Below are 14,853 nucleotides of genomic sequence, written 5' to 3' on the forward strand. Positions count from 1 at the left end.
TTTTCTCTGCACATTTATGTGTGTGTTTCAATTATTTACATGTTATGGTCATGTATAATGTTTCCAAATGATATGCAGTGTTGATCTTAAAGTTTAGTGTATCACATTTTCTCCACTAATAACGTTTTTTCTAAAGCATCCTTTTTATCAGAGTATTCCTTCGGAGAGACAGGAAAATGAAGTGAAATACAATTTCTCATGGATACAGATAATGCTGTGTTCAACGCTTTGCCCATATCTTTCCATGCATTTGGATGGCTCGCTTAGGCTAATTCCTAGACATGTATTTACACTCTGGAAAAAATGATGTCTACAGAAGTCCTCACTAAAAAATGAATGAGAGCAGAGCAAAGAAGATTTCAAATTTGTTGGTAACATGGGACTGAGATGAGAACTTCTTTGAGGTGCTTTACTTATGTGTCTTTTTCACTTAATTTCAAAGACATAGCACGGCTTTGTAAACAATCTACTTTTGCTGTATTAATCTAAGAATACTTTAAGTTTAAGTTTGGGTTTGTTAGTACATTTAGGATCACTATTGCTATTTATTTCAGCCTGGACTTTGAGTCTTGGTCATTGATAGCCAATAATTTTTTTCCATATTTGATTCAAATAAATGCAACATTGGACAACTGACTAAGCCTGAGTTTTAATGAATTAGCAGTGCTCAATTAAAAAAATTATTCATTTTAAAGAGGAGAGAGAGAAAGAGAGAGAGAGAGAGAGAGAGAAGGCGGAGGAGCAAGAAACACCAACTACCACATGTGCCTTGACCCGGCAAACCAAGGGTTTCCAACCAGCAACCTTAGTGTTTCAGGTCAACGCTCTATCCACTGTGCCACCCCAGGTCAGGCAGCAGCGCTGTTTCATTCAGTGTACATCAGTTATGTTACCGTAGGTGGTGACATCTACATGTCAGAGTTTTGTCAGTTGTGGCTATCTGTCACAGTTAGAGAATCAAGAAATAGCCTGACCTGTGGTGGCGCAGTGGATTAAGTGTCAACCTGGAAATGCTGAGGTCGCCGGTTCGAAACCCTGGGCTTGCCTGGTCAAGGCACATATGGGAGTTGATGCTTCCAGTTCCTCCCCCCTTCTCTCTCTCTCCTTGCTCTCTCTCTATCTCTCTCTCTCTCCTCTCTAAAAAAAATGAATAAATATATTTAAAAAATTAAAAAAAACAAACAAACAAAAAAAAACTTAGGCTAGAGAATCAAGAAATAAAATAATCTCAAAGTGACTGTGGGCCTTTCAGAATAGCAATTCCAAAGCCAATGTCTTTTATTTTGTTAGGAATATCTATCTATATCTATATCTATCTATCTATCTATATCTATATCTATATCTATATCTATGTCTATATCTATGTCTATCTGTACACACATACACAAAGTAAGCCACATATTAGAAGATGTTAATACACGTTAACTAAAAGAAGAATTGCCGATAACCAAGAGCAGAAAGGAGCAAACAGAATAAGAGAGTTGTACAAAACAATTTAAAAGAAGCATAAGTGCCTTATTACCTCTGAATTTCCAAGGCAACAACAACACACCTCACTGATGGGTGTTCATAAGTATCATTCTGGACCATCAAGAAGATGCTATGTTGTGGTTAATATACACTGTTTAATGCAGTAGAACAATGTTCATTATAAACAACCACCATCAAAATGATTATATTAAAACACGTTTGGACATTTAATACACAAGTTTCAGTTTCTTGTGAAAATTATCTTGTGTGGTATATCTCATTCCATAGTGACTAGTCTTTAGAGTCTGAAGCCTGACATTTTACCTATAATTCCGAATGTGATTTGAATTATGTGTGTGTGTACACACATATGTATTGCTTGAGTTATTATAAAGGGAGAATTTTTTTGTTAATGACTTTCCCAAATAGCCAATCCTCAGTTCTCCTGAGCTCAGGGAAGGCCAGATGCTGGGGTTAATGCTAGCTTTCCTAACAGGGAATGAGTGGCGTGGAAAGCTGTTGGACAACGAGCTAATGATGTCTACTATAGTCACCAGAGCATTTTGACTATACTTCTGTTACAGTGTTCCTGTTGTTAGCCCTTCTCTTATTATTTGTGCATTTATTCTATTCTTTTGGTAGATTCTAGATTACTTATGGATGGCGACTTATTGTTTCCACTAGGACCTGGAATAGTGCCTTTTCCGAGAGGGTGATTAATAAATATTGACTAAATTGATTAGAATTTCACCATACAAGTTGAGTAAAAGCTTTCTTTTGTATTCAAACTAAATTTTTAAAAATCAAGTTATTTGTTTGAATATTCACATGCTCCCAGTAAAGTTATGTTTATTTATTCCAGAAAATGATTAAGGGGCCTTAATCATAAAAGTACTGGAATAAAGTTACTGTGGGTGCTGTGTAACATGAACCCTGAAAACATTGTTTATAGTTTTGTGTGGGTGTAGGAGGAAAAATGGTTTCAAATATAAAGATGAGCGAGAAAGGAATCTTTGTCTGAGTCCCTTTTCTGCATCTGTTAACATTTTGAAGACTATATAATAGAATTTGCCATCTTAAAGATTATGAAGTGAAATGATATATACAAAATTATTGATTATTTGAAGCACCAAAGTTTTCTTAAGAAAAGTAATTATCTCAATAATTTAAAATTTAGGAGATTATTATTCATATCACATAATTTCATTAAAAAATCTTTTTCAGTTAAATAAGATCAAAAGTCCAGATTTTGTTTTCTAACGTGGTGAGAAGTATAAAGCCCATGTTCCCAGTCTTAATTTGTTTTGTAATATAAGCATTTCTTAAGAGTTTATCTTTTTCAATGTAAAGAATTCTTCATATAAACTTTCCTTCATTTGGTTTAGGTTCATTGACAGTACATGTTTATAATTTTCTTACTTTATCAGCTATTATTACTAACATATAAACTGTTTTTTTAAAAGACTGGGGCGATGGGCCCTGGCCGGTTGGCTCAGTGGTAGAGCGTCGGCCTGGCATGCGGGGATCCGGGGTTCAATTCCCGGCCAGGGCACACAGGAGAAGCGCCCATCTGCTTCTCCACCCCTCCCCCTCTCCTTCCTCTCTGTCTCTCTCTTCCCCTCCCGCAGCCGGGGCTCCATTGGAGCAGAGATGGCCCGAGCGCTGGGGATGGCTCCATGGCCTCTGCCTCAGGCACTAGAGTGGCTCTGGTTGCAACAGAGCGACTCCCCAGATGGGCAGAGCATCGCCCCCTGGTGGGCGTGCCGGGTGGATCCCGGTCGGGCGCATGTGGGAGTCTGTCTGACTGCCTCTCAGTTTCCAGCTTCAGAAAAATACAAAAAAATACAAAAAAAAAATACAAAAAAAAAAAGATTGGGGCAATGGATGCATGATGTGAAGTGCAGATGCTGTTTTATTGAGTTGTACACTTGCAACCTGTACCCCAATAAATTCAATAAATAAAAAAAATTTTAAAGAAAAAATAAAAATATTTGAGATAGCATATTTTAAAATTTTTTCTAAAAAAATACAGTACTCATTTCCCTGAAAAATGGTCAATTTGTAGGAATAAATGAACAGTTTCTCTCTTATTCAAGACTAGCCATTATAAACTATTCTCTCAGTGACATGAAATTTTAAATTTGTTTATTTTATTTTATTCATTCTTTTCTAAGTGAGAGGAGGGAAGATAGAAAGACAAGACTCCAGCATGTACCCTAACTGGGATCCACCCAGCAACTCCATCTAGGGTCAATGTTCTGCCCATCTGGGGCCATGCTTGCAACCAAGCTACTTTTAGTGCCTGAGGCAGAGATTCCACAGAGCCATCCTCAGCATCTGGGACTAATGCACTCGAAACAATCGAGCCATAGCTGTGGGGGGGAGGGGAGAAGGACGGGTGGAAAAGCAGATGGTTGCTTCTCCTTTGTACTCTGGGAATCGAACCCAGAACAACCACACACCAGGCTAATGCTCTACCACTGAGCCCACTGGCCAAGGCCTTAAATTTAATTCAACACAAAGACGTGAATAATTTTTAAAACAGTTTTATTGTTTGCTAATGGTACTTATTTTTAGTTACAGAATTTCCTAAGTAAAGTGATTCTAGGCACAAATCATTGTGTCATTCTAAAAGCAACTAAAGTCTTTACTTCACTTCTTGTCTCATTTTCTGATCTTTTAATCCTGAAAAAAACAGCAAAAGGAACAATTAAAATAATTTACAATATTCTTAGTGAGTACCACTTACAATAACACGTATGACTTCAGTTGTGCCAACACAATGTACAGCCATATACCTCTGACTGTAATTTTCAAAGTTTCTTGGTTATCTCATTGACATTAGAAATGAGGTATCCAGGAGAGAGGCTCCTGTCGTCAGAAAACCTAAAACTGTTATTAAATAGTAAAATAACAATTGTTACCTTTTTTTGAATACTTCCTGCATGCCAAGCTCTGACCTCATCACTTTATTTTTTATAAAACAACTTCACAAAGCTATCAATATTTATACTCTATTTTTACACTGGAGGTTTTGTTGCTCTATTTTTATTTAAAAAAAAATTTTTTGTATTTTTCAGAAGTTAGAAGCGGGGAGTCAGTCTGACAGATTCCAGCATGAGCCCAACCAGGATCCACCCGGCATGCCCACCATGGAGCGATGCTCTGCCCATCTGGGGCATTGCTCCGTTGCAATTGGAGCTATTCTAGCACCTGAGGTGGAGGCCTTGGAGCCGTCCTGAGCACCCAGGCCAACTTTGCTCCAATGGAGCCTTGGCTGCGGGAGGGGAAGAGAGAGACAGAGAGAAAGGAGAGGGGGAAGGGTGGAAAAGCAGATGGGTACTTCTCCTGTGTGTCCTGGCCGAGAATCAAACCCAGGACTTCCACACACCAGGCCAACACTCTACTGCTGAGCCAACCGACCAGGGCCTATTTTTATTTTTAATTAAACTTATTAGAGTGGCACAGAAGTTTTAAAGTTTAAACTACCTGTCCAAAGTCACCCATTCATAAATAGCTCTGGCAGGATGTGAACACATTAGGAAGCTCATAGCCTTAACTATTAATAACGAGGTAAACAAATGTATTTTTAACTATTAAGAGATAAATAAATGTATTTTCTATACAAAGAGGGAACATTTAGCTTAGACTGGAATCATCAACTCTGAGCACCAGATTACTTGTGATACAATCAATTTTCAAGAGTACTGCCCCATATTCTCCATAATTTTGAAGCTGTATATGGCATATGTTATAATTTTCTTTTATTGGGAAACTATGGTCTTTGTACTTGAACAGAGGCTTGAAAATGATCTGACTTAGTCGCTTTCTCTTATCTTGAAGAAGGGAAATACCCATAAATTTGCAGCAAGTTGTTTAAGACCATCTCCTCGTTGAGAGCAGAGCCTGAACGCGAACCCAGGTCTCCTGGCCCCCCACCCACAGCATTCCCACCTCACTGCTTCTCAGAAGATTAGCAACAGCACTTAGAACTTAGAATTACATTTGAATACATACAGCCAGTAGAATTATACAATCTCATATACATAGAAGTAGGGGTTTATGAATATGGATAAAGGGCATTTATTTTATTGGCTATTTCTCACTCATTTGGAAGAGCTTTCTGTAATGGGAGAAGATTTTATGCTTGATTATGGAAACTTCTTGCTCAAAATTTAATCTATAAAACCCCAGCACTGAAAAAACATCTGACAGTCTGTCGGGTTTAGTTTTATCTGAGTTAGAGTAAAAGCCACCATAGACAGGTCATCTTCCTTTAGGTATTTAAAGAGATTTCCCACCTACTTCTTCAAATATCTGCATCCCCTCACTCCCCAAAATTACCCTTCAGTGCCATTCTAGCCTACTCTTGCTAGTCTAATACTTGAAAGATAAGGAGAACAGACATTCCTATTGTCCTTAAAGTTAACAGGCTGTAGTAATATATATTCTGGTAGAAATTAAAGAATTTAAGCCCTCTGTAAAGACTATGATCCTAATTACTAAGCCATGTAGATAAACTTGTTGCTGATAGCAAGTTATAACACATGCCTGTACTAATAGAGTCTGTGACTTGTAGCTTCTGAAACTGAAGAACCCGGACTGTTTGAGAACTTAGAACTCCAGGGGCCCAGTTCGCTTTACCGTTTCCCCAGGTGTGGCAGTGGCCTCGGGGCATACTCACCACTTCTTCCCGCTTGGTCTTGTCAGTCGCTGGCCAAGCTTCCAGAGGCAGGTCAGGGAGCATTGGGGGCAGGGGCTGCATGGGGAACAGCGGAGGCAGAGGTGGCTGCGGCGGCAGGGGCTGGATGGGGTGCACGGGCGGCTGGGGCTGGATGGGGTGCTGAGGTTGCGGCTGGACAGGCTGGACGGGCTGGGGCTGGTAGGGCTGCTGGGCGGGCGGAAGGAGGTGTGGCTGCTGGTGTTGGGTTGGAGTCATGGAGTGTTGGCCAGGAACTGGCATCATTGGTTGCTGGGGGACCACGGGCTGCTGAGCTGGCACCACGGGGATGTGGTGATGAGGCTGGAGGGCGTGACTCGGGGGGTTCTGCTGGGACAGCACGGGAATGATTTGGTGGTGCAGCCATCCACCCATGGGTTCGTAACCATAGGAAGTGTACTGGTGAAAAACAGAGAGTCAGGTTTACCATTGGCTCCATTGGCTTCCAACTGGAGAAGTAGCAATGTTCTTTGTCGTTAGGACAGTCTGAATATTTATGCATTTTTCCTGGGCAAGAATTTCTAACTGTGTTCATAGATAGGACCTTTCAGAAACTAGACTTCCTGTTAGTGTCTTATGTGGCATAGATATGTTATTTCACTTAAAAGGGAATTGAAATATATGCTTTGTATTTTAAGAGAATAAAGAACAATATATCTACATACCGGCTGCCTTATCATGCTCTGGTACCACTTCAGAGGGGTGAGCACCTTAAGAGAAGGAGACATTAAAATACATGTGTTTTAATAGGGTTGCATGAAATATGCATTCAATAATGCACTCCTGTCAATAGCGGCAATCTGAAAATATGGATTCTATGGGAGGAAGAGGAGGGCAAACAGTTGCCAGGTGCTTCCTGTGTGTTTGACACTGTCACTTCCCCCCACACACACACACACACTTTTCATGTTTTCTCATAGACTCGGAGGCACATGTCACCACCCTCAGTCACACAGACAAGCTCTCAGGGTGTTAAAGAGGTCCATGGGCTTGACTGAGCTGACAAAAGTAGCCATTCTGTTTCATTCCACATCTCCTGCGCATCTTTGCAAGAGCAAAACAAAACAAAAGTTAATGTGACATAATATTAATCATAGAATTTTTATAGGATGTCACAGTGGAAAAATAAGGGAGGAAGAAACACTGTTTCTCATCTTATAAACACAAGTTTTTCTGGTCAAATACATCAGTCTTTTAAGGTTTAACAGAAAATCTTGCCTCAAATTCTTATTACTATTTTCCCCTCACTTTACATGAGTAAATAGACTCACAGATTGTCATGGGAACCTAGGAGAGAAATAAGAGTTTTACTGCTCTCTGAACAGTTATACTTGACAAAGCACCTTTTATGTTGCTTATCTATTTTGCTCCCCAGACAGTGTGGATATTATAATGATTTTTTTAAATGTGGGTATTATAATGATTTCCCTTCTACAGATGAGGAAAACAATATTCTGGAGAAAGAAAATGATTTGCCCAAGATCACATGGTTAGTATGGGGTTGAAGAGAGCCTCCAACCCAATTTCCAGAAGTCTCAAGCTGCTTCTTGCTCTGAAGATTGTCTCATAGACTGCTTGGTCACTGGTCTTTCAGTAAAGACAAGTAGGGAGATACATAGAGTTTGAACATCGAAGCATCGGAGGTTTTCTCGCTGGAAAGAATCTTCAATAACCTCTTACCTGGTTGCCCACATTTTGGAGCTAGGCTAGAAGATACCCTACACGCAGCCCGCCAGAGTGATAGCTCATGGGGGATACTTTCAGAGCCATATAAGCAGGAGAGACTGAGTAGGAGAGGCCATTCAGAGAGGCCAGGCAGGAGTGTGCTGGGACAATGCAGGCCTGAGGCAACTCATTGTGGCTTAAACCTGGAGGCTAGTAGCGGGAGCTGCAACAGTGGGGCTGAGAGACATCTGAATGAAAAACCAACACACTCTTCCTTCTAGATCCCAGGACATGGTTAACTCAAACAATGGTCAAAATGAGTAAAGAGAAAAATTACCTCATAGCTGAAGTTGATATAACCAGGGTGCCCAGGATGAGGTGGTAGCTTTTATAGGGAGGGGAGAAAGAAAAGAGAATGAAAGAGAGAAAGGGAGAGAGAAGAGAGAAAGGGAGAGAGGAAGAGATTAAGTCAATATGCAATTGTTCACATCAAGAGAGACTGAAGCTACTTCAAAAAGTCTATATAATGCAGAATATATATGAGGTCCACTTTTAGTTTGCACATACATACTGTGTAGGAGAAGAGCCTTCTTACTTTAAAGCCATCCAGAATAACTGAATGACTTTCCCAGGGTTGCAGCCCTATGGTGGGAGATCCGGAGGTGGAGACCAGTGCACATTTATCTCCCAGTGATCTTCGGACACCTTTCCATCCGGACACCTTTCCATCCAAATTGTCAATTGCCCCTACTCTATCCCACCTACCATCGCATTTCCTGATGAAACTCACTCCATGTTGGGAAGAGATTTGCTTCTCTTAACACAATTACAGAATACCAACTAGAGAATCATTTCACAAACCTTACCTTATAGAACAGGAAGCGGAGGGGTGCTTAAGTATCAAAGAAATGTCTCATAATTCGTGTGCAAAGTAAGTAATGCAACGACAACAAAAGAAACAACTACATGTGAGTTATTGATGAAGATGAGAACAAGATGGGTGCAGTGAAGTGGAAACATTATAAATCCCCATAAAAATGAAAGAGTAGATTGATAAAGTTTTAGGCCGATTCTTTTTATCATTCTGTCAATGTTTTTATAGCAGAAACATTTCAAAGTTCAAAATGAAAAACAACCTGAATAGTTATCTAAAGCAGGGCTGTCTGTCATGTGCAAATAGCAGGCCAGGTGACTGATGCCTGAATTCCAGAGTGCTAATTGACATGGAATGGGTGAGAAGGCTAGGGGAAAGAATCAGGCAGAACATCTTCCTCAGACATCAAGCTATTTAAGGGGCTGATCTTTTTAAATGCTTGAATTTCATAAAACGGTTAATTTGCTCTCATCTGAGTGTGAACTCCTTTAGTCAAGTAACTGGCTTTTCTGTCCTTCCCTGATGTAAGCCTTCGCCTGCCCGCCCCGGGGGAGTAGGGGTGTTGGGTTGAGGAGTGGAGATGGCTGCATTTATAATGCACAGGCTCCTCAGGGGACCATGAATTGCCACATTGGAGGCCTTCAGGGAGGAGAGCACAGAATATCAGTCTTGGGGGCCAGAGAGGAGGCAGATATACGGGCTTTGCCGGTGTCTGGTTGTATCAACTGCCCTTTATGCCACTGAAAAGCAGGTGGGCCCTACTTTTCCTTCATGTGGTCTAAGCTCTCTGACCTTTTGGACCCAGGTCTAGGGAGAAGGGGTCAGACTACCTGGTCCTTGGTACATCTGGATGTAAAAAAGATCTGTATATAGTGGGCGACGGTAGGATTGCAGACAAGCGTGCAGAAGTCATGTGCTTAGTCGGTGCACCCAAAGGGATGAGGCCTCTGAGAACAGAAGGATGGTTCTAGAAGGGAGTCCAACACAGAAGTTTTACTCTCTGAAGTGGGGTTTGGAGAGCAGGGAGAGCTTTGGACACTTGTGAGAAATTGGGGATTTTTTGTAGTATTTGCTTTAAGCTCTTTCTCTGAAGGCCTTTCAAGGGTCCCTTCCAAAAGTTTCACCCATCTAGAGATGGGTGATGATAGTCACAAACTTGTTGTTTCGACAGAATCTCCTGGAGTGCTCATTAAAATGCAGAGTTCTAGGCCCACCCCAGCTGGGCTAACTCAGAAACTTTGGTGGAGGCCTCTGAGAATCTTTTTTTTTAATAGCAAGCTCTTCAAAGTTTTTTAAACACAAAAATTTTTCAGGACATCTGATCTTAGTACTGTTTTAAACCCTAAGGTTTACCAACTCTGGGGAAGTTTGATCTCCAAGCTTGTGAAATTGGACATTTACTTATGCAAGGGGGTGTTTTACTCACAGGCATAGCGAAGGCTGCTCCCAGGAGGCAGGCAAACAGAATCCAGGTCCCCATTTCTTGATGGCCCTGAAATATGTCAACATATACTTTTCTTATCTCTTCTCAAATGTGGACATAATTCATGCTCCCTAAAACCCATAGATTCCATATTGGTCCACTATTGGTAGAGAGAATGGGGCCACTCTTTGTGCGGGTACTCCATGCATATGTCATTTCCAGTTGTCCTTCCAGGTTGTTGACTTGGAGTCATAATAGTGATAAAGATGCTTTTCCATTCAGTCCAAAGCTGACCAAGTTGAAGGGACCCGAATAATCTAGCATCGCAGGATCTTGCATGCCATTACCCATGCCACTTGTAGAGTCATAGAAGCTAAGTGTAGCTTCTAAAGAATGAGCAAAAGAATAGGGTTGACTCGAAAATTGAAGAGAACATCCAGGTGCACAGCGTTTGATACATTTTAGAGCCAGGAGGCACAGAGGTATTTTCTGTTTTTTTTGTGTGTGTGTTTTTTTTTTGTACAGTCTACCTGAGTATTGCTTCTGTTAAAAACAATCCTACTTATCTGAGAAAAGACATTAAGTAATTTGCTAAAATAGATTAAGTAAGGAGTGGAGTTTGGTTCCAGGCATTCCCACAAGGAGGGCTTCAGGCAAGACCCCCAGGTAACATCTCTGAGCTCCTGATGTGGAACATAAGATGTGGTTGAATAAAAGGGAGAAGATGGCGCCATATTCTGTGGTTACTCCATGAATTTTGAGCAACTTCTTCTTAAAAGATTCTATATTTAGTTAATGGCATCTTCCTTTTGTTTGACACTGCACTGCAGTTACTCCACAAATGAAACCTTTGAGACATGAAGCAAAATATGCTATCCTAAAATATGCACACTGCTTTGTGGTGCAAATTATTGACTAACTTTGAAAACTGTGGGAAGAGAGACCTTAAGTTTCACCTAGGAAGTGAATACCATGAGTGATAATGCTGGCTATGGAGAGCACACTGACATTTTCTATCTCCTAAATCTGTTTTGTAAAAGTTTGAATTAATGAGGAAAAATGTTTAGTTGATAATTCTATTTGATGTCATTAAACAAAATGTTTTTCAAAGTAATGAATCACAAGAACGTGAAAAATTATTTTTGTCTTGACAAGTAATTAAAATAAATATGTTGCTTTGAAATTTGGCTCCGAAAAGTGCTTTAGGAGTTTGGAACTGAAATTTAAATAAATATAGATACTTGGCTGCATTAGAAAGTAAATTAAGTCATTTAGTAATTAGAGTCTTAATTCAATTATGGTCCAACTGAACAAGTAACTGAATAGTAAAAGCATAAAGTGTTAGAAATGCAGAATACATTGTAGCTTTTGAACATGACATGTAGAAAAAAAGCACAGAGAAAGGATAGCAAATAATTAATGAAATCAGCATACCTTTGAATAGGTGTATTCAGAGTAAGTTTCTGTCTGAAGCTCAGGGATGCTTGATCCTTTAGATTTCTTCCAGCTAAGAACTCAATTTATATCATTCATGGCATCTAGAACAACCAATCAGGTTTCTGAAGGAAAAATGTGTCGAGTATAACTAAAAATCCCTGTATCATGAATTTTTAGAAGCTATGATCAAACATGAGGCTGTATGTGTGATTATTGCATATAGAGTCTTTCATTATGGGCAATAATAGGTTTAACAGGCAAAAATTTAATCATGGTGTTTTTATGTCAGCAAATAAGTTGACTGCACATGCTGATATATTCAAATTTACCTTTAAGAAGTAGCTATGTCATTGTCTGTTCCCTGGTTCCAGCAAACATAACATTGTTCCTTACAAAATAAGTTAGATGGTTGAGTTTCTATAGAAACTCCCATCTCTTTCAGATCAAGATAAGTTGATTCAAACTCCCATTCTGGTAATACCCCAAAGCTCTCCTCAATATTTCTCTTAGGGATTATACTTCGGTGATCACTACTGCTCTATTTTCTATTGTCATTGAAGGTATTTTCTCTGTTCCTTATGGCTATTCCTTTGACACCATTCTGGTGTCCACCAAAAGAGGGAGAAAATCTCTTCTTTTTGGCCCCATCTTGTAGCCATTTGCCATTCAAGCAACCATGAATTTGGGGTTATCATAGTACCAGAACTTACTGGTAATCTAAAAGACAAGGCAAGAAACACATCACATATCAGACCTCACATTGAAAATGTATTGAATATTTTGATCCTTGCAAACAAATATGTATCAGAGGGGACATTGCTCTGACCCCCTATCCCACATAGCAATGCAGTCTTTCTCAGTGTGGTGGCCCTTCTTTGCCTACGCCCTTATGGCCCAACCTACTTTCTCTTATAAGCAAATCTAAATTCCTCTTTCTTTTTGAGTGCCTCTTAACTGTGCCTTTAGTTGCATTATCCCCATGTTCTCAGCAGTCTCTCCTTTGCCTAAACAATAATAACTAAAGCCCTTCTCTCTAAGAGGAACTCTGATCTAGCTATTAAATCCATTTCTTTTGCTCTTCTACTTTAGGAAAGCATATTGATTTTTTTTAACTCAAAAATTGGATCTATTAAAAAGCAAATTTGTAACTAGTGATAAGAGGGAGGCAGCTGATGAGTTATCTATCCATAGTAGATTAATAAAAGAAATACTGATTATATACCCAGATAATGTTAGCAGTATAGCCAGATCTCTTTTAACTACTAAAATAAGATTTTTAAAGTTTGTACATATGTTTTTATATAGGTGCTCCACATTGGCTGAATTAAACTCAAGGAAAAAATATCCATGAAAAGCAATGTATATCATTAAGAGTTAGAGCTCAGACTTACATGGGTCCTGACCCTAGCTTCACCAAGGGCTGACTGACCATTGACAAGATGCTTAGCCTATAGGAGCCTCAGTTTCCTTATCAATAAAATGGAGATAACTAAGGAACCTACTTAGGAGGATTAGTGTGAAAACATGAGAGATATCGGTGGGTTGGGAAGGGCTTGGGGGGGAGGGGAATAGAAAGTTATCACCTGGCATACAGTCAATGCTTTAAAATGCTGATAAATAAGATTCTAAGATGATTTTTAGCATGAATTAGTAGGAAGCCCTCATGAAGAAAGGTAGACCTTTCAATCAGATAGAAAGAGAGAAATTGCAAAAAAAGAAAGTGGAGAACTGTAACAGAGAAATGTTTAAGTGAAAGCGACCATTGAATAGGGTTCTAAAAGCGAATTGTGTCCAGGGTTCGCATTTATATAGGAATCCATTTCTAGGTAAATGGTATGCCAGGCAAGAAGGAAGTTGAAACAAGGACTTTAGGGGAATTGGCATCAGGTTACACTGAGGGGAAGGCAGTTGGGGGTACAGGGCAAGGTGCTAAAGGAGAGTAGGAGGCAGAGGAAAAAAAATGTAGATGACATTAAATTCTTTTTCGACCTGTTCTCCCATTTTATTTGATTAAGTATAACAGAGTGCTTGAAAAAGATTCAGGACATAATTCCCTACAAAATTGTGGTTAATCTTTACTAATCAAGCCGTTGGTGAACTACTAGTGGTCTTGCAGTTTGATGAAATCTAACTCATTATTTTGTCTCATCTTTCAAGAATTAGAGTGTCTTGTGATTTTACAAAATTTGCCTCATTACTCTGTCTCATCATTCAAGAATGAGAGTGTCTTGTAGCTTTACAGAATTTATCTCATTACTCTGTCGCATCTTTCAAAAATGAGAGTGGCCTTGTTGCCACAAAGGTCAGCAGGGTTCCTTATTGTGACATTAATTTCTCTGGTCCACTAGATGTTGAGTTATTGCCAGTTTGCTGTACACATTTGTTAAGGCTCTGGAAATACAATAGGAATGATTTGGTTCTTTATATTTCACTTCCCGTACTGCGTAGCCTAAGTCATAGGGTATAAAAATACGGATCTATCTGCTTGGAATATTTTTCACTAATTGAAGCCCCACATGTACATTTTAAAAATTGCTCAGTGTTTTGGGGAAAAATACAAATTTTCAGTTGAAATTTTTTTCTTTTTCTTTTTAATTTATTTATTTATTTATTTATTTATTTATTTATTCATTCATTCATTTTTAGAGAAGACAGGGAGAGACAGAGAGAGAAGAGACAGAGAGAGAGAAGGGGGGAGGAGCTGGAAGCATCAACTCCTATATGTGCCTTGACCAGGCAAGCCCAGGGTTTCGAACAGGCAAACTCAGCATTTTCCGGTCAACGCTTTATCTACTGCGCCACCACAGGCCAGGCAATGAAATTTTTTTCTTAAGCAATATTTTATTTTGGAATAAGGTAACTTTATCAAAAGAAAACAATTTATTCAATTGATCATTTTGTTACATAGCCATTACAGCAATTCCAAAATATTTGTGCTCTTGTTTTTCTGGCTCTTTGATAGCAAATTATATTTTCTCTTAAAAAAAAATCACTGTTTTAAAAATAGATCATCTCATGAAATATTTTCTTCTATGGCACTATCTCAGGAGTGACTGAGACAATGTGACCCTAGAATGTGCCTTCCTTCACTGCAGCACTTGTTTCAAACATCCATGTTGAGTGCCTATGAACCTGAGACCATTTGTGTAACTATAGGGGACAAATACGCACACGACTTCATTAGTTTCTAAAAGCTTTTCTCCAAAATGAGGAGTGAATAGACACCCTTATCAATTATAGGTTACCACTCTTGCTAAGAGGGTC

General features: G+C 39.4%; 2 protein-coding genes across 4 annotated transcripts in view; one reads left to right on the plus strand and one right to left on the minus strand.

Moving 5' to 3' along the window:
• Window positions 1-14,853, plus strand: part of ARHGAP6 (Rho GTPase activating protein 6) — a 460,565-nt gene that overhangs the window by 315,032 nt on the left and 130,680 nt on the right. The gene's annotated exons all lie outside the window — the stretch shown is intronic.
• Window positions 5,966-10,209, minus strand: AMELX (amelogenin X-linked). Its single transcript, XM_066249936.1, has 4 exons — window positions 10,156-10,209; window positions 8,193-8,240; window positions 6,856-6,900; window positions 5,966-6,589 (listed from the first exon to the last, which is right to left on the minus strand). The coding sequence occupies exons 1-4, from the start codon at window positions 10,207-10,209 to the stop codon at window positions 5,966-5,968; spliced, it is 771 nt and encodes a 256-aa protein (XP_066106033.1).

This window comes from Saccopteryx bilineata, chromosome X (genome assembly GCF_036850765.1).
Source record: "Saccopteryx bilineata isolate mSacBil1 chromosome X, mSacBil1_pri_phased_curated, whole genome shotgun sequence".
NCBI lineage: Eukaryota > Metazoa > Chordata > Mammalia > Chiroptera > Emballonuridae > Saccopteryx > Saccopteryx bilineata.